The sequence below is a fragment of the Ursus arctos genome, unplaced genomic scaffold, assembly GCF_023065955.2.
Source record: "Ursus arctos isolate Adak ecotype North America unplaced genomic scaffold, UrsArc2.0 scaffold_20, whole genome shotgun sequence".
Classification (NCBI taxonomy): domain Eukaryota; kingdom Metazoa; phylum Chordata; class Mammalia; order Carnivora; family Ursidae; genus Ursus; species Ursus arctos.
Genome location: NW_026622875.1, coordinates 42,976,794 through 42,996,734, shown reverse-complemented (window position 1 = coordinate 42,996,734; position 19,941 = coordinate 42,976,794). Strand labels below are relative to the sequence as shown.

At 43.8% G+C, this 19,941-nt stretch overlaps 1 protein-coding gene across 1 annotated transcript in view; it reads right to left on the bottom strand.

Annotated features, from left to right (window-relative positions):
- The window catches only part of LOC113253852 (tyrosine-protein phosphatase non-receptor type 23-like), a 180,412-nt gene that overhangs the window by 157,535 nt on the left and 2,936 nt on the right, over positions 1-19,941 (bottom strand). The window contains exons 2-4 of the mRNA XM_057316115.1: positions 6,370-6,606; positions 5,426-5,930; positions 783-1,089 (exon numbers count right to left, since the gene is read on the bottom strand). Coding sequence (XP_057172098.1) covers positions 783-945 — 163 coding nt within the window. The 5' untranslated portion in view covers positions 946-1,089; positions 5,426-5,930; positions 6,370-6,606. The remainder of the gene's footprint in view (positions 1-782; positions 1,090-5,425; positions 5,931-6,369; positions 6,607-19,941) is intronic.

Here is a 19,941-nt window from a genome sequence, read left to right as displayed (position 1 = left end):
CTGCCGCCCTTCGCCCGCGCTCCCCGCAGCTCCGCTCGCCCGCTCGGCTCGGGCGCTGGCGGCGTCTGGGCCGGGGCGCGCGGGGAGCGGGGGGCCGTGTGTCCTTGGAGCGGTGGCCTTCGGGCGCCCCCGGCAGCCCCGCTAAGCAGAGCGCATCCCGGCGGCGGCGGCGGCGGCGGCGACGCCTCCCAGCCGCGCGCCCAGCCCCGGGGCCGCCCGGGGACTTGCTCTCCAGCCGGGCCTCCAGATTCGCGGTGCTTTCCAGCCTCTCCTGGGGCCCCTCGGCGTCTCCCCTCCCCTCCAACCTTCGGAACAAAGTTACTGGAAGAACGGCCGGGCGAAACGGACAAGGAATAGGGGCTGCCAGGTGCGAGTGAGCCCTACCATCCCCGCCCGCTGACCAAGCGCCGACCCCTCACCTTTGCCCTCGCCCCGGCGCCGAAGAGCCCAGGAAAGGAGGGGTTTCCGACCTGCGCCAGGTGGTGGCGGCGAGGACCGGCAGGAGGGGCGCATGCGGAGGGCCGGGGGCCGGTGCGCCCACCCCTCGCCCAAGCCCGGGCTACCCCCACCTCCGCGCGGGCCCGGCCCCCCCCCGCCCCGCCCCCCGCGCCGAGCGTGTCTCCGGGGTCAGCCCTCCGGAGCGTGCGTGAGTGTGTCCCCGGGCTCCCGCTCCTCGGTCTGCTCCGCCGCCGCCGGCTCCGCGCCACACAGCCCCGCGCTAGAGAACTGGAGTGAAGAAGCGGCGGAGCCGGCGGCCACCTCCGGGCAGGAAATCGACCTACCCTCGCCTCCGGCCCGATCGCGGGCTGGAACCGGGAAGGGGTGGGGCCCCGCGTGGACGGCGAGGACGCGAGGCTCGCAGCGCGCCCGAGTTGGGCGTAAAGGTCGGCCGGAGAGGGTCGATGGGGGAGGCGGAGGGCGAAACGAGAAGTCGCTGCCAGGCATTGACTGCAGTGTGCCCCGGGGTGGGCGCCAACTGGGCGCCGCCGCTCCCAAGTGGCGAGCTCTCCTGTGCTGGAAGGGCGTCCTCCGCAGGGCAGGTCTCCAGGAGGTTCCGGTGGTGACCCCAGGCCAGGCAACTAGCTGCGTCTGCAAATATAGATAGATAGAGGTGACAAGGGTAGACTTGGAAATTCTTAAATCGGGGCTCACCGACAGTCAGGTGATCAGCATGACTTCTAAATTTAACACCACTTGGTCCTGGGGAGTAGCTTACAACTTCGCGGGAACTGCTAACTGCAACTCTGCGAGTCCGGGAGGGACCCTCCAGCAGCTATGGAGAGAAATAGCAGGTTATTAAGAACCTGTTTAATATTAAATAGAGCCCATTGTTCTGGGCTTTGAGTTCCATAATGCCCCCAAATGGATCAGCAGATAAATGAACTATTCATGCATTTCTTAGCAGAGGGTGGCCTTTTTTCCATAACATATAATGTATCACAGATAACGCTTACCTAATGAAACTAGAAAATTGCATTGTTCGTGACTGCTTTGCATTAACTTAAGACAACTTTTCCATATCAAGACACTGACTCAATAGCTGCAGTTACACGAGAACACATCATTAGGTCCTATCCTTCAATTCAATCTCTTAATCTCTGACTCTGCATGTAAATGTGACAGAAATTAATTGGCACTTTAATTTAATCGGTGTAGACAGCCAATCTGGATATTGCAATGTGAGCATGCTTTCGCAAAGAAAAAATTTTGGGGACTGAATTACCCATTCACTTTTCTTCAGAATTTCTAAAAACCAGATTTCAAGCTCATTTTCTGAGTTGGGAACTTATTAAAAATAAAATGAGCTTGCATTAGTCTGAAATTCACTATATGACATATGACCCTTTATGAAGTAATACATCAGCCAAAAACATATAGAGCTCTGTGCCTCTAAAGTACTTACTCTCCATTTCCTTCCCAGTATATTGTAATAAATCAATTCTTATAGTATTTTTATAACAGTAAATTAGATTATGTGTGTAAAGTGCTTAGCAGAGCGTGTTAGTGCATACTGAGCACCCACAATCATTGCCTGTTAGGCTGAAATAGTAAGATGATAGAAATGCACTGTGAGCACTCCTCTGAGGACCCCGATTTAGGAAGAAGAAATTGTCAGTTTAATCTTTTTATATAAATTATTCTAAAAGAAACTTTGTATCTTCAAAGAATGAAGCCCTTTCTGAAGGCAGGAAGAAAGTCAGTGTGGTGTTTTGTGCAATAAAGTTTTGAATCTGTCAGATTTTCCTTCCCCAGTGTAGAAGTAAAAATTACATGTTAGGTCCAACAGGAGCTTGAACAGCTGACTGGTAAGTTATTATTCTTACATGCTTGTCACTTCCAAATGTGTTTGTGAACTTCTTTCAAGGCTTAAATGAAGATTAAATCAAAATAAAGATACAATACTTCAACTAAATTTGTTCTAAATTTAGGCATGTGCTTGTAAAGAGTCCCACTGTTAAATGCAAATATTTTTCTTTCTCTGCCCTTCTATTTTTTTGGGGACACAGATTTTTTTTTTCGCATCTGTCATAAGTAAATATGGGCTCAGAAAATATATTACATTTCAAAACTGTTGATTGCACCTAATTATGCATGTAAATTGCTACTTCAAGCATGCAGACAGCTTGCAACATTTTGAAAATTTTGCCCTAGTAGTCATCTGAGGTATTTGTGTTACTATTTTGCTTTTGCCTTAAATGACTTCATTTCCCGATTAGCCTCCCAATAATGATGGATCTATGAATAATTTTGACCTTTTGATGTCTCTCTTTTAGATGATTCAAATTAGCAAATCAGCACTTTCAACAAAATCACCCTTCTTATTGTTTATACCAGGCCATTTGATGTTTTGAGTCATTGAGATGAGAGTATTCAAAAAGGTGTCCTGAAAGAACTATCTAACCCCTTGGTACTCAAAATGCGGTCAATGGCCCGGTAGCATCCCAACACCTGTACCGTTAGAAACCCTGACTCAGGCCCTACCCCAGACTTGCTGCATCACAGTCTGCATTTTAACATGATCCCCAAGGGATTCCTACCACATGCAAGTTTGAGAAACACTGCTCTAATGCATCACATAGTTGGCCTTTCTACATTATAATTAACTTTGGCACTATTCCCCTAAAATACTATTGGGAGAGACTTACTAGGAAAGCACAATCACAGAAACTTCCCGCCTTGGTCAAGATATTATTGTCCCTTCCTGCCCTCCCGTCCAGGATCTTAGTGTTGCAGAATGAGAAGTTACATAAATTAAGAATGTAACTGTTTGTATCTGGTCATGAATTAGAAGTATACAATTTTCTCACATCAAAAGGCATTAACCTAAAAACGGAAGAGCAATTTATCTTGAATAATAAATTTCATGCAAACATGTGGAACTAGTTCCTTAAAAGCTCTGGTTATTTTTGACATTCTGCAGGAGACTTGAAAGTCCACAGTTTCTGCTCTGCCTGGATTATTGATACCTTCTGTTACAATGCAAGCAGGAACCATCAAGTTTGTGTCTATGCAATGACAATCTAATAAAGCTCCAGTAATTTGGCCTAAGGATGGACTAAATTATATGCTTCCGTATTTTTAGGAACTAACAGAACTTGTTACTTGAAAGAATTTCTTTAAAGTGCATATAGATAGATCAATAAATTATTATTTTAAAAGGCTATCCAGTACAGTAGTTCTCACCTTTAACGTACATGGTATGACCTGGGGAAAGCTGTTGAAAATGGAGGTTATGATTCAGCAGGACAGGAGCTGGGCCAGAGAATATGCATTTCTAAGAAACTTCCAGGGGAAGTCAGTGCTTCAGGTCCTCAGACCTAACAGACTTGCTATGTCATCATTGATGGTTCTTAAATTGTAATCACTGGGAGAGTGATCACTTGGGGATTTTTTAAACCTTTGATGCCCAGACTACCCACTCCCAGACAAATTCGGTCAGAATCTTTGGGGGTGAGAGCTAGGCATCAGTGGTTTTTAAACCTACCGAAGCAACAATGATATCTAGGCAAGACTGGAAATCACTGTAAATCCATGATTCTCCAAGTGGGGTCCCCATACCAGCAGCAGCAGCACTTGGGAGCCAGATATAAATGCTGACTCTCAGGCTCCACCCCAGACCTACTTAGTATCTACACTTGAAGATCCCCAGGTGATATGGTTGCACGTTTAAAGTTTGAGAAGCACAGAAGCAACATGATCTCAACTCTTGTATCTCTTGGCTTTTTACGGATCTACACCCTTTCCAAATGTGTGTAGAGAACCTCATGGATCAAGTTCCAGCTGAGAAGAGCAATCCATAAGCATCCCCAGCTGTTTTAATATCTCTGTGATTAGCGGCACTGTCCAGCATAACTTTTCTGAAAGAATAGAAATGTTTTCTATCTGGGCTCTTCAATAAGTAGCCACCAGCCACATGTGGCGACTGAGCATATGAATTATGGCTAATATGACTGAAAAACTTTTCATTTCATTTTAATTGATTCAAATTTAAATAACCTCATGTGGTTATTGGCTCCCCTATTGAACGGAGCAGCTCTAGAGCAATCATCTTTCCTGTTGCTCAACCCTTATTCAAATTCCCAGGTTGAACACAGGCCCCTCCTGCTCAGTTTTTGTATGTATTAATCCCCAGTGAATGCATCAGGATGAAAAACATCTGCCTTGCCACCTCATTTACATAATAAGTAACATTATGCTTATTATTTTGAATGAGAGGAGTTTAACTTGAATTAAATGCCACCAAAAGTTGTCAAAACCTTTTTCATAGTATTCATAATTACGTAGCTTTAATTTTACAGCCTTTTCAAACGTCAGCACACATGGGGTGCATTTGGAACTGCCTTAAGAAAAGGAGACAAAAGAGCGCAAATAGATTCTGGGTAGAAGACACATGAAGATACCCCCTCCCCCGATATCTTATTGGCACATAATGGAAAGTTGCATAAATTAAGAGTGGATCTCTGTTGAAAATAAATATCAAAACTTGAGGATTCCTCTCAAAATGGAAGATGAGATACAAAACAAAGGAGGGACCAAGGAGCCGAGGTGACAGAAGAGAGTAAAGGAAATTCAAAGTAGAAATGCACTCCACAATTACCCAGAATGTAAATATCTAATCTGTGGAATGGGACAGGATAGGAGAGAAGGGGGCATGGGCATGGAGGGAGGAGAGTACGAAACAAAAGTACTCATCATCTGAAGATGGGCACCAGCATCCTGGGTCTTCCCTTCTCCAGGAGGAGAACAGCAAGCAGCAGCCACGGTTAGTTTCATCAGCCCTGCCGACTGGCTATCAAGTGCGCGCCACGCATCGTCCCCCACGACCCTCCCAACAACCCCGTGAGGTGGGTACGATCAGGAAAGAAATTATTCAGAGGACATCAGTTTAAATGACACATCTCAGAATAAAAAAGCAAATCCCTACCTGAGAGGGAAGAGGACAGTGTTCAAATAAAGCGAGCCCTTTCTTTTGAAAAGGTCATGTGTCATTTCCAAGCTGCATTAACCACAACATAGCCTATAAAAGGAGGCTAGCACTAGGAAAGTACTTCATCGTCATCATATTCATATTTCATCAGGGTCTCTGCCTTGCCCAGCTGCTGATTTGGTACTCTGTGATACAAGATTATGCCCACAAAGAAATGTGTAGCTAAGGGCAACAGCCTCACTTCTGAGGACGGTCACTTCATAGCAACTGCAACCAATAAATAGACTGCCGTTGTTGTCCTCAGAAAAGAAACTCCAAGGGACTTCAGACAATATGATTTCAGGAGGTTGGCCGCCAACTCGGAGGCCATTCAAAACTCATTTTGACTCTCATGCAGGCGTCTTCAGATGCCCTCCACCAGACTCCTTTTCTGCGGAAAGTGAGGGCAAGTTTCTTTATAATGCACATCGATCCACCTCAGAAGGGACGAGGCAGAGTAACCCTAAAAGAAAAAGAAAATATTTACTCCCTTCCCCCATTGGATGACAACGGCCAAACCCCGTTCTATGTTTATACCACTTTGCTGATAGCCCATGTCTAACAAGGCAGCTGATTAAAAATTAAGCCACATGCTTTAATCCTTGTTGTAGGCGATGTTTGGAGGAGTCCCCCACCCTTTAATTGTTTAGACATACACATGTTTCTTGGCTAAAGTTAGAGGTGTCGTTGATAGACATAAGGACTCCAGGGATTCTGAACTTTAATTTCTGGGTCACCTGAAAATATTCCAGAGCATTGTAGCTTTGAGAGCAGTCATGTTCTGCCCTGGCAATATAAGAGCCAGTCTGCCTAGTGAGAGCCCCTCTTTGGCTCCCTGTATCTTGTATAGATTGCCAGCTTTGCTGAGCTGGTCCTAGACTTCATTAGGGCCAAAATACCACCTTTGTTACTGATAAAGAGCAGCTTGGAGGAGGTGCCTTGCATCTGTAGGCAAAGGATCTTCCTATTTCTTAACCCCCCATCAGGCGGACGGATCCACTCAGTCACATTCTTGCGGGGTTACTGCAAGTTTTCCTTGTGTGCACCTTGCAGCCAGCTAGCTCCCAGAAGGTATAAGGAAGAGGCCAGTGAGCTCAGTTCATTTTTCCCAAATTCACCAGGCAGTTAAGATACCTCTCCTAGGACAGAGAGTAAAAAGGGAAGACATTAGGAGTGTCTTGAACTCCCTACATAAAGAAACATCAGAAGTAGGGAAGACGTGGTAAGCCCCCCCAAACAAATTCTGCTTCATTATCCGCCCCAGGTCTCATGTCCCCTGTCCCAGTCCTCCTCGCTGCCTGGTACCTCCTGTGGTGGGTGGGAATTCTGGGAGCCCGCCCTGGACAGCTCCGTTTCCTGCCTCTTGGATCCACTCATGGGTCCCGTATGGTCACCAGGCCACGACCCGCCCTACCAGTCACACTCCCCTCAATTGTGGGAACTAACTTATTGGGTCCTGGATGTGGTTGGTCAGAATTAACATTCCTCATACAAAGCTGTCAAGAATTAAACTCCTGACCTGGCTCTCATTAGCATCATGCTAGAATCAACTGAACAAACCAGACACTTTGCAGAGGGGTAAAGCTTGCAGACGTGCCGCTCCAGCAAGGGCCTTTTATCTTACAAGTGCCTAATAAATATTACATTTTCATAATTTGGCTTTTTACACCAGAAATTATCTTTCATTCCCTTGTGTAGTATATTTTAGAAGACCCACCTAATGCAGTGCCTTGCACATGGTGGGACTAAATAAATGTTTGAGAATGAATATTAAAGACCTTTTATGTGACGGCTCAGAAATGACTTTGCATCTCATCTTGGAAAATTCAGTCTTCAAAAAAGTAAAACAAGAACAGGCTATTTGGAAACTAGGTTTTCACCATGGACTTACTGTGGTCCCCTGTTTGTATCAATGTCACTGAATTGTTGCAGGAAGGTCAATAACCGTAACTTTGCTCAAGTACCTTGTCTGAGCCTCCATTCCCTTTTTTATTAATTGAGGGACCTATCGTTCCTTTCAGCTCAAAGATCTGAGATAACAATAGCAGATATTTTCTGACCAGTTAAGTACACACTGAGAGCAACCAATAATCAAGTGAGGGTGGGACACCCTCTGTAGTTTGAAACAATATGCTTTCACTTTCATCTATTGAATAACAGCTCTATTTCTGGATATGGCCATTGGTCTCCTGGTCATTATGTCCTTATCTCTACATTGTGCTTTTCATTTTGGAAGCAGAATATAAGCAACGTGTACAACTATAGTCATAATTAGGCAAGACATTTTGGAAAACCAAGAATCTAAATGTAAATATGAAACAGGAAACAAGCCACAGAGACAGCCATGAATATAATAAATGAGTTCCTAGGGAAAACTGATAGAGTGTGGTGATGAGTTGTAAGATTCACCTGGATGTATTTTTAAAGCAAAGGACCACTCTAGTGGGGAAATGGAAATTTGAATGGGTGATATATACCTTTTTACTAGAAAAGTATTCTCATGTTCTTTAGGAATACCATATACATGCTTAGGAATTAAGGCGTAAGTAAGCAACTGTTTGCTTCATCTCACTACTCCTTTGGCACGCGGGCTTCCAGGATCTGCTCTGTTTACCCCATTCTCCTACGTCACTGGTCACCTCCCCCTCCCCGCTGACGAAATCAGTACCTTTCCAGCGCTTGATCTTAGCCTGCCTTCTGTCTCAAATTTCACTCCGACCTTCTCAAGAAGCTACTTGGTCTTGATTCCCTCCTCAGCCTCTGACTATTCCCTACTGTCTTTCTTCCTCTTCTTTACTTTTCTCCAAATGACCTGCCCTAGTCCACGTATACACTTTCTTCACAGAACTTCAACTTGCTCAACTTGGAGACATAGGGCTCCCTGTCACCACCAGAGAGACGAAGCCGAGCATTAGACATTTACTGATGGCATCTCTTTAATCATCCTAACAGCTCTTTGCAGCAGCCATTGCTAATCCTATTGCATGCACAAGGAAAGGAGGTTCTGCCAGTCCGGGAAACGGGCCTAAAGCCTGCTTCTGGTAGTAGCGGCATCAGATCTTTGAACCCAGGCCTGGCTGGCTTCAATGGCATGCTCCTTCACCACCTGTGTCTATCAGTGATCTCTTGCTGTGTAATAGACCACCCCGGAAGTCAGCACCTAAAACAATAATAACCATTTCTGTCGCGCACGCGTCCGCATTGCGCATGGACCCGGGTGGACAGGCCACGCCGCGGCTCCATGCTGGAGCTCCGTCCAAGATGGCTGGCTCACAGAGCTGGCCGGCTGCTGTTGGCGCTAGTCTGGGAGCTCAGCGCCCCCCCCCCGCCCCGCCCCGTCCCCTCCACATGGGCCTCGCCGAACGCTCCTTGGGCTTCTTCACAGCATGGTGGCTGGGTTCCCAAAGAGAACCTACTAAAGGGAGGCAGAGGTACAGGCGTTTTTATGACTTAGCCGCGGCAGGGTCATTTCTGTTATACTGTCAACGGTGACGAACACAAAGCCCCGCCCACGGTCAAGGGAAGGTGACATAGACTCCGCCTCCTGATGGGGAAAGAGGAAGGTACCAGAAGAGCCTGTAGAACAGGAGGAAAGGCTGTCACCGCCATCTGTGGAGAAAACAAGCTGCCACAGCCTGGTCCCTCCACTATAAAGAGGACTTTCAAATCTTTACCTCCAAGCCCTGACATCTCTTCTGAAGCCAGTTCCCCAGTTCTGGTTGTCTATTCAAGTTTTTCAAACACCAAATTCACTTTAAATCCAAGCATCATCCCTTCCAGTCTCCAATGCTGAACAGCTCACTTGGCGGCTCGTACTCCTCCTGTCCCTGTGGCCCCACATTCTGTTGCTCTAACCTGTCAGTCCTTCTTCATCAGGTAGTTTATTCATTCTTGCAAAAACATTTATTGAGCACCTACTATATAACCGGCCCTGCACTGGTTATTGTTAGTTATTTGTGATAAAGATACAGTAGTACACACACATACATAAGTATGTATGAAACATTATATATATAAACATACGTTCTGTCTTTGCTTTCAAGTGGTTTATAGGTTTTTGCAGAAAGAATAGACAAATCAACAAAAAGTTACAACTGTTATAAGCATGATGTTCCAAGTAGACTGCAGGGTGTGGAGGTTACAAGGAAAAGGAACTCTATCCTAGATTTGGGGGAGTGAAGGAAGAAGGCAGTGAGTTTAACGGAATAGTAGGAGTTTTAGTCCATCAGAGCTCACACTTTACAAACAGATAAATATATAAATAAATTTCGTATCATTATGTATTTATAATTATCATATATTTTATAATTTTATATTTATAAATTTAAAAATATTTTATATCTTTACATAAATATATTTTTATATATTTTAAGACTATATTTTTATGTAAATAAATAAATATATGTGTATATAGTTTATATATATGTATATATTTATATTTATATATAAACTAAATAGAATGCCATTTAGCTCAGGATGACTATCAGTTGGTCTGCCAAGAGACAGTCTCTGAAGTATTGAATAATACCCACAACCAAACCTGTGCAAATATATTTCTCCATAGACTCTTTTTGAATGTGTCTAACCTGCGGCAGGTAAATTAATTTAGTTGGGATTAACCAATATCACTGAGCACTGTAATGTTTGAAAGTCAATGTAGAGAGATTTTTTTTAAAGTCTTTACAGGAATTTGAGAGCTTTTTAAATGACAAGGGAAGAAATCTTGCACTGTGTGCTGGTGTTTGGCCTGCTTGCGTTCAAACGTCTTCCTCCTTTGTGTCCCCTGCTCCGCTCTGCGTCCCCAGGAACTGCATTTCTGGTTGGATATGGTTAAGTGGAGAGTTGCTTGGAGACAATAGAATATAGAGTCTTCGGATGTTTGAGGTTTGACACAGAAAAGCATATACTTCGTTTCATGACTAAAGACTCAAGGGAACCTTCAGAATGAGTAACACCGTAAACATAGAAGCAAATACAAGGGGGGGAGAAACTGCAGGGTTTCTTCCGTCTCTCTGGCTCAGCTGCATTCAGCAGCAGCACCGTCTGCGGTTCTCATTCCCACCATATAACCCCAGATTCTGGGATTAGGTAATACATCCTCTTCCCCCGGAGGCTTTCAGCCCTTGGGCTGGGACCAACCTCTTGATCCCATGAGCCTCTAGGGCTCTTACCATCCTCCGGCTGCCATGTGTGATCAGTTCTATCATAGTGTCTTCCATTGAAAGATTAGAGGGGCATCTGGCTTCCTAATTGGACCCTGACCAATATACCCAGCTAGCTCATTTTTGAAAGTTATTTTTAATTATTATACAACACACATAAAATTTGCCAGCATAACCGTATTGAGGCATGTCGCTCAGCAACACTAATATATGCATGGTGCACACCATCACCACCGTCCATCTCCAGAACTCTGCTCATTTGCAAAACTAAAACTCTGTACCCATTAAGCAACTCCTCATTCTCCCCAACCCTAGCCCCTGGCAACCACCATTCTACCCTCTGTCTGTGAATTTGACTGCTCTAGGTACCTCATGTAAGTAGAATCATAGTATTTGCCCTTTTATGACTAGTCTATTTCCCTTAACGTAATGTTATAATGGTTCGTTATTTGCAGCATGTGTCAAATGTCCTTCCTTCTTAAGAATAAATAAATAACATGCCTTTGTGTGTATATACCAAATTTTGTTTATCCATTCATCTGCTGATGGACCCTCAGCTATTAGAATAATGCTGCTAGCGACATAAGTCCCTGATTTGAGTCCCTGATTGCAGTTCTTTGGGGCATATACCTGGAACTGGAATTTCTGGATCATACGGTAATTCTATTTTTAATTGTTTGAAGAATGACCAGATCATTTTTCTCTGGTGGCTGCCCCATGTACATTCTTACCCACCACACACAAGTGTTCTAATTTCTCCATATCCTTGCCCATTCTTCACATTTTCTGTCTTTTTTTATAATAACCACCTTAATGGGTATGCAGTGGCATCTCATTATGGTTCTTAGCTCATTTTAATACCAGAACAGTTGGCTTTGGGTGGCAAAGATCATTGACTCGATCTTGTCTTCTGGTCATATGGTAAGTGAGAAGCAGGATTTCTGGCATTAAGCTCACTGCTGTTCTATATTGCCATGAGAAGTTTAAGTAAGAGCCTTACCAGTGCCCAGCAGTTGAGGCCCCGTGAAGATTTCAGAGTAAGACCGCTCTTCTTCAAATCCCACCTCAACCACTCTATGACCTTGGACAAGTCAGCACACCTCTCTCTGATCTCAGGGGTTTTTTTTGTCATTACATTGCAAATAATAACCTCTGCCTTGCACGGCTGGAAGAATTATATTTTCTCTACATATTTACTTATATTCCAGATTCTTAGTTTTAAATATTTGATGCTTCATATCTTGCTAGCTTGTTTATATAGTTAAAACCTCATATGCTTTTGTTGACACAGTATCAATAAAAAGAACTGAAAATGTGTACATGTTGCTCTCCCTGGTGGCTAAGCTTCAGAGAGGTGATTAATTAAAAGTATAAGTCCCTGGTGTCTGATCATATTATTTCAAATCCAATCTCCACCACCAGTAAATGTGTAACTTTGGAAAGATACCTAAATTATTAAATGTCTCTGAGCCTCAGTTTCCCTATCTGTAAAATAGGTATAATAACTGTTCCTGTATCTTCGGGTTGTTGTGGGGATTAAATGATAAAATTAAACTCTTATGGATCACATTTATAAATATGCATTAAGGATTATTAGATTCTATTTTAATTGCAAATTTAAAATGTTAATGGATCCACTCTTGAAAGATCCATTCACTGAAACTTATACATTTCTTAGAGGAAATTCTAGTTGGGATATATTAGGACACATTGGTAAAGAATGCTGCTGACTCCATTTGCAACCCTCACCTGCCTTGCCCAAACTCTAGGGTGCATAGGAACTTCATACCAAGTTAGGTAATCTATTGTGTAGGTGGGACAAACTCTAGGGACCTAGTCTTCCCTCAGTATACTTTAATGGTAGAACTCCCCAGCACTGTGCTTTTAGTGTAGTACAGGAACTCAGAAGCCTAGATTTTGATCGACAACCCAAAATGAGGCCAACCAGGGTCTTCTCAGGAGGGCAGCACTTTTGCTCAACCATAGTCCAAAGTTCTCAGGAGTGTATAATGAGCCTGGCTCATTGACTTCTTCCTCAAGTGAGAAAATAAAGCACGATATCTACCTCATTCATTCATCCATTCATTTCACAAACTCTTCTTGAGGACTTATGCCAGGCACTAAGAAAAATATCAGAAATGCAAGACACAGCTCTCGCCCTCCAACAGATCAGGAGACTGACAACCAGCGCAAGGTGCTCTGGGAACCCACTGGCATCTAACCTAGTCTGGGGGGTCGGGAGGACGCGATGGCTGGGCTGAATCTGGAAGGATGAGGAGATGTTAACAAAGAGGAATAAAAAAGAGGGAGTGTGCTCTCGCAGGAAGAGAGAACGATAGGTACGGAAGCATGGAGGATGGAGAGTAATGTGACCTGTTGGGGGGCACCTCAAGTGTGTAAAAGAGAAATGAGAGGCTGATGCAGAAGTTGGCTGGATCCCGGTCACGAAGGCATTTCTACGTCACAGTAAGAAGTTCCGATAGGAGACCATGCATACTATGGGGGGATGGGTGTGGTATTTTAAGTCGGAAATAAGAAAAGGGAGGGAATGTCTATAACAACTCTATGGAGAAGAGTAAGCGTAGAAGTCAACTTACCAACTAGGACACCATAGCAGTAATAGAAGCAAGAAATAAGATTTCTAATAAGTAAGTCAGCTGCCACAGAAAGAGAAAGCACCGCATTCTAAATTGGAATTAGAAAGATGATCAACAAGACTGGGTGAGTCATTGCATGTACCTGTTGCTTCTAAATTAAGAGTTCTAAGATTATTGAGCAAACTATAAATATCCTCTGACCATACGCAAGTACGTCAAACAAGTTTCCAAAAAATGGCCAAAGTGAGAGCAAAATCTGTGTGCCATGTAGTTGTCAGATTTCAACCAAAGCTGACCTATTTTAGCATCAGCCATACTCTCGAATTGCAGAGGCCAACAAATTCTGTGGAATTATTGCTGAGGAGAAAAGAGAAAAAGCCCGTACCTTCAACATGGTGTAAACATTTGCTTCTATGTTTACGGTGTTACTCATTCTGAAGGTTCCCTTGAGTCTTTAGTCATGAAACGAAGTATATGCTTTTCTGTGTCAAACCTCAAACATCCGAAGACTCTATATTCTATTGTCTCCAAGCAACTCTCCACTTAACCATATCCAACCAACAAGGATCCGTTGGTTCTATTTTCAAAGATCTCCGAGTGAATATGGTCCTCAATGTCCTTGAGCAACCCAATCCAGTTCTTAAGATCCTTCCCATGATAAAAACCTTCCTCACAATGACTGTAACTCTCCCCTTGGTTAAGTAAGACTCTTTCTCATGCTCTTTAGAGAGCACTGAAGGATAGCTGTTGTACCAAAGGCATAGACTTGCATCTGACTGGATCTTATAAGTGGAAATGACTTCCTCAGAGATCAATACAAGGTGAACGACACCAAATATAATTTGCTGAAAATTACACTTCTCAGGTTCTAAAGCTCATCACTCACCACTTATAAATAAATGAATTTTGTTTTACAGTGGAAGGAATAACAACCCTGAACACCATTTCCAGAACTAGTCTTATCTTCAACATTTTCTTTCCTCATAGTTTGCATATATATTTAAAACATGGCAAAAAAAAAAAAAAAGGAACAAGCAACCATTTTGGGGTATATAACTGAAAGACACTCACTATTACAAGATATAATTATCATATATTTTACAGTAAATTCCTATGTCTAAAAAAGTCTTAGTAAGCTGAATAACGGGCTCCTTCCGTGGCTAAGCACTGGCCACATTTTAAGAGGGCTAGATAATGGGTATTAGATGACTGGAGTCCAGCGTTGGAATCCACTGGAAAAAAAGGGGGGGATCAGGAGTGAAATGTAGGCTCAATTCAAGGCTATAACCAGAAAAAAAAGTAACAAGCTATTTGTTTCAGTAAAGATGGGCCCATAGAAACTTGATTTCATTCTATTCTCTTGGATCTGTCTCTCTCTGCTGTATAATCTTTGTCCTCTGGCTGGCTCCACACGTATTAGACTAAATTACGTCACAGACCTTCCCATGAACTAATCACCATGGCCAACATAATAAGATAGTCTAACTGGTGCAAGCCAGTCATATCCTGTCCCTGAATCTGCGTGTGTGTGCGTGTGTGTGGGTAGGTGCGTGTAGAGGGGGTGGTCAGTGTCACCACACCACATGTCTGCCACAACAGAAAAGGGATGGGACAGATGCTAGAGAGGCATCAGTGCCCACCGACGTGTCTGCTGAATCAGTTATCAATGAGAGCAGGAGAATGAAGTCAGAGAAAAAGGAAGCAAAAGAATTTGAGGACCAAACCGTCATGGCACCAGCATCAGACTCAATTCACAGGCACAAGAGAACCCCACACTGACGCGAGCCAGCCTCAAATGGTAGGTTGGTTATATTCCTGCTGCTGTAGTCACTAAGAATAACTCCTTAGGATTAAAGCCAAGACGGACATGCATGGCAGTCACTTCCTGATTTTAATTATTAAGAAAAGAACAATGATGGTTATAATGCCAGATAGCTCATGGCAGTAAATCACTGCTCTGGCATAGAAAAAGAGGCATTCATTCTTTCAAGCAACTAATGGACGATTTAGTAAATGTCTGCTCTTAAGGACAAAGTAGAACTCGGAAACGCTAAACATTTCATTAAATAAAACAACTTGTTTCCTAAGAACTGCACTATGTGCAGTGACAAGATGTTCTAGGACTGACTGGATCCTTTGATAGGAACAAGAAGTTTACATGCCAGTGTTGAATAGGGAAGGGGGAAGGACTGCAGCTTCCAAGCAAGTGTGCTTTACAATTACCAAGATCTGAGGGCAAATACCACTTGTTTTATTTTATTTATATCAAGAAATCCTGCCTAAGAACAAATCAATTAGTAAATAACTTGCACAGTACTTGCAAGTGGTAAGTACTCAATAAATGTTCGTTGAAATAAAGTATTTATTGAGTGCCTCGTAAGTACTGTGACAGACACTGATGGCAGTTTAGAAGACCCTGTATATATCCCTGGGCACTCACTAGTCCCAACTACGTGGATGGCTTCTCATCACAAGCATCTGAGGCTCTGCTTGAGGGAGGTACTTAGTCCTTACACGGGGTAGGCTGGGAGCTACTGGGCAGTTACTGGCCCTGGGAGCAGCTCTCAACCAATGGTGGGTAGTGATGGGTGGATAAATGCCCCAGCTTCTCAGCCTCTCAGGTCTGACAGCTCTGAGGCGCATCCGATGCTGGTGTCACAGAGGTCCTGAGTAGGAACGAGCCTCAATTGCCTACAGCACTACCCTTCTCATTGATATACACTTACTTCATCAGTCACCTTCTCTCTCTTTCCTTGCTTCCCCATTCCATGCCAGTGCTTCCTGGGATCACCTGCTAAATAAACCAGCCTTCTTCCTTGCAACCTTGTCTCATGAGCAGCTTCTGGAAGAATACAGCCTATGACAGTAGTCCTCCTAATAGCCATCCCCCCTTTTCTCCTGGTTATCAGAACCCTAATATTCTCCTGGTTATCAGAACCCTAATATTTTGAGTAGAGGCAGTAAGCCTAGGCCCAGGATACGGATTGTTGTTGGGATACACGAAACATGGCGATCCCATTTTCTGTTTTCCTAGCCAATGTTGCAACTGCAAAAGGGTAGCATGATCAAGTTAGCCAGCGAGATATAAGCATAAAGTTAATGGAAGTTGTCAGGAGAGGCTGCTGTCCTCCTGATAAGTAACAGATGCAATCGCTCTCTTCTTGCCCTAAATGCAATTATGGTGCCCCTTGGCATCTGCTAGAGCAAAGAGATCCATAGCAAAGACTTTGCGGGCCCCCACCATCACTGACCCACGGAACCAACAAGAGCGCTGGGCCCCCTCTGAGACCTCTTGTTATAGGAGAAGTTATAACCTTATATGTTTAAATCTTTGTTATTCAATTTTCTGCTAACATGCAGCTGAAAGCAATCCAAACCAAAACAAATACCTAGGACTATGTTAAGGGTTGAAAGAGATCAAGAGGGCACAACCCATGTCTGTTTCATTGGGGAGTAAAAACTAAGTTATAAGATCATTAGAACCATTTGTATTAACTCTAAGATAATGGATATGACATAATATTTGCTTCAAGCACAGATTCAAGTACTGTGGAGTGTTTGAGGCAAGAGAATCCTTTAGGTCCCTTCCAATTTCAACTTTCTATCGTTTTCTTCCTGTATGGAAGGAAAAAGAGTAGTGGAAGGGTCCAGGGAAGAAGAGAAGAAAGAAACAGACCTTGAAAGGTAGAGATGAGTAGAAATAAAGTGAAATAAAGAGTGCTGCAATCAGAGCCAGGGGCTGGATATACGTGCTGCAGAAATAATGCTTACAACTTGAAAGCCTCGTAGTAGAAAGCCCTAAACTTGGACGCCCCCAAAATGAGGTGGGGCTGCAGCAGCTGCTGATGAATTTCGGGGTAGACCTGGATGTAACCTTATTAGCTCTTTCAGAAGAGCATGTTTCCAAAGGAGTGCCTGCTATGACCGGATCCAGATGCTCTCGCTTTTAAACCCTCCAAGGAATCTCAAAATCAGCTCAATGGATAATGACAAAAGTGTTAACTTGTGTTACACCGCTCTCCGAAGATGAGACCAGGATGTCATCAGGTGTGGCAGTAAATGCCAGCTGAAGAGGAAGTGGAAGACACTGCTGTGGTGGAATTCACGGACACTGAGCCCGGAGAGGAGCCCGTTGTCATTACTTGGCATCGATGGCATCCGTAATTCCTTAGCTCTTCCTTCACAAAATCCCGTGAACTAGACTTTTTTTTTTTTTTTTAAATAAAGGAAGGGCCAGAGGGCCAGAGAATAAGTTCCAGGTAACTAAGAATCTTTTCAGCAGTAAGATAAACCAACATTACCATGAGCCTGAAAGCTAGAGTTCTATCGTGGAAAGAAATATATGGTCCCTGCTAATTCTAACCAGGACCACGGACTGTGGATCACAAAGAGAACTAAAACTCAGTGCTGTCTACATTTTACCAAGTGCGAGCACACATGCTACCTTATTCATGCTTCACAAAACCCCTGGAGGTAGATAAGTCAAAAATTCAATCCCTGGCTTGCAGAGGAGGAAACAGAGGCTCCAGAGGTTAAGCGATCAAGGTCACCTTGCTGGGAAGGGACTGGAATTCGAGCCTTCGAATGCAAACTCCCATCGTCTGTTCATTGCGCCACACTGCCATGTAACTTTCAGCTACATGAAACCAACGTGAGGGCCACTCCGAGTAGGCTTAGAGTGCCCAAGATGCAGGCCAACACACCGATACAGAGCTTGTTAGAATCTGCACCGATAATTAGTTCACTTACTCATTGAACAATTAGCTCTTAAAGGCTGATCGTGCACCAAACTGTGCTACGTGCTGTGGATCCTTAGAGAAGAAAAGTGCCTTACATTTCTTTCAAAGGCTCTCAGCGTCTTTGAATACTTTCCTCACACCTGAGGCACAATGCCTTTCCTAGAAACAGACGTTCGGCTGGCTTTCATATTGGGGCAAGACCAGCCATGGTTTGCTGCTTGTATCATCAAGAACAAGATGGTCTATAGAAGTGAACAAAAGATAGTGATGAGAGCGATCCAGGGATCCAGAGAGAAAGGGTATATATCAGAAGTTCCACAGTAGCACCATCCAACAGAACTTTCTGGGGTGATGGAAATGTCCTATATCTGTGCTGAGCAATTTGGTAGCCACTTGATATGTGGCTTGTATGACTGAGGAACCGAATTTTTTTGAGGAACGGAATTTTTACCTTTATTTAATTTTAGTGAATTCCTAACCACGTGTACCAAGTGGACAGCACAGTTCTAGAAGCTAACTTGATAGCTGAGGGGCTGGAGCACGTCTGGCATCACAGGGTGGGGGGAGCGACAACATCTGCTGCTACCCAGGTGGAAATACATTCTCTTTCCAAAATTCCTCACGGGGAGAGAAGTGTCTTTCTTCGGAAAATGAGCTTGGTAAGCTAACCGGGGCCACAGCAAGGCTGCAAGAATATGGCTATTGCACTAGCTCGAGGTTTCTGAATCTCGGCACTTTTGACACTTTTGACACTTTACTCTGGGCAATTCTTCGGTAGGGGTGGGAGCTGTCTTGCGCATTGCAGCATGGTTAGGCTTTCACCCAGTCGGTGCCAGTATCATCCCTGGCTGTGGCAACCAAATATGTCTGCAGATATTGCCACATGCCCCCTGGAGATCAAAATTGCTCCTGGCTGAGAACCATGACAGTAGGTCAAGAAACAAAGCCAAGGCCAAGCTGCTCTGCAGGGCAGAATTAGAAAAAGGAGGGTTTGCTCTTGGGAAAGAGGAGGAGAAAACAGACTTGAGGATGAGAAGTGCTGGGAAAAGGAGAACAACCTGAAAGAGGCAAGCATTTGGGGTCCATTAGGTAAAGAACCAGGGAGAGCACCCAGTGGCCCCAGAAAAAAAAATCAAGAATAAGAAATCTGGTTCTTACAGGAATCCATCAAAATTCTAGAGGAGAACATAGGCAACAACCTCTACGACATCGGCCAAAGCAACCTTTTTCATGACACATCCCCAAAGGCAAGAGAAACAAAAGATAAAATGAATTTATGGGACTTCATCAAGATTAAAAGTTTCTGCACATCCAAGGAAACAGTCAGAAAAACTAAGAGGCAGCCCACGGAATGGGAGAATATATTTGCAAATGACACTACAGATAAAGGACTGGTATCCAAGATCTACAAAGAACTTCTCAAACTCAATACATGAGAAACAAATAAACAAATCAAAAAATGGGCAGAAGATATGAACACTTTTCCAATGAAGACATACAAATGGCTAACAGACACATGAAAAAATGTTCAAAATCATTAGCCATCAGGGAAATTCAAATCAAAACCACACTGAGATACCATCTTACGCCAGTTAGAATGGCAAAAATAGACAAGGCAAGAAACAACAATTGTTGGAGAGGATGTGGAGAAAGGGGATCCCTCCTACATTGTTGGTGGGAATGCAAGTTGGTACAGCCACTCTGGAAAACAGTGTGGAGGTCCCTTAAAAAGTTAAAAATTGAGCTACCCTATGATCCAGCCATTGCACTACTGGGTATTTACCCCAAAGATACAGACGTAGTGAAGAGAAGGGCCATATGCACCCCAATGTTCATAGCAGCAATGTCCACAATAGCTAAATTGTGGAAGGAGCCGAGATGCCCTTCAACAGATGACTGGATTAAGAAGTTGTGGTCCATATATACAATGGAATATTACTCAGCTATCAGAAAGAACGAGTTCTCAACATTTGTTA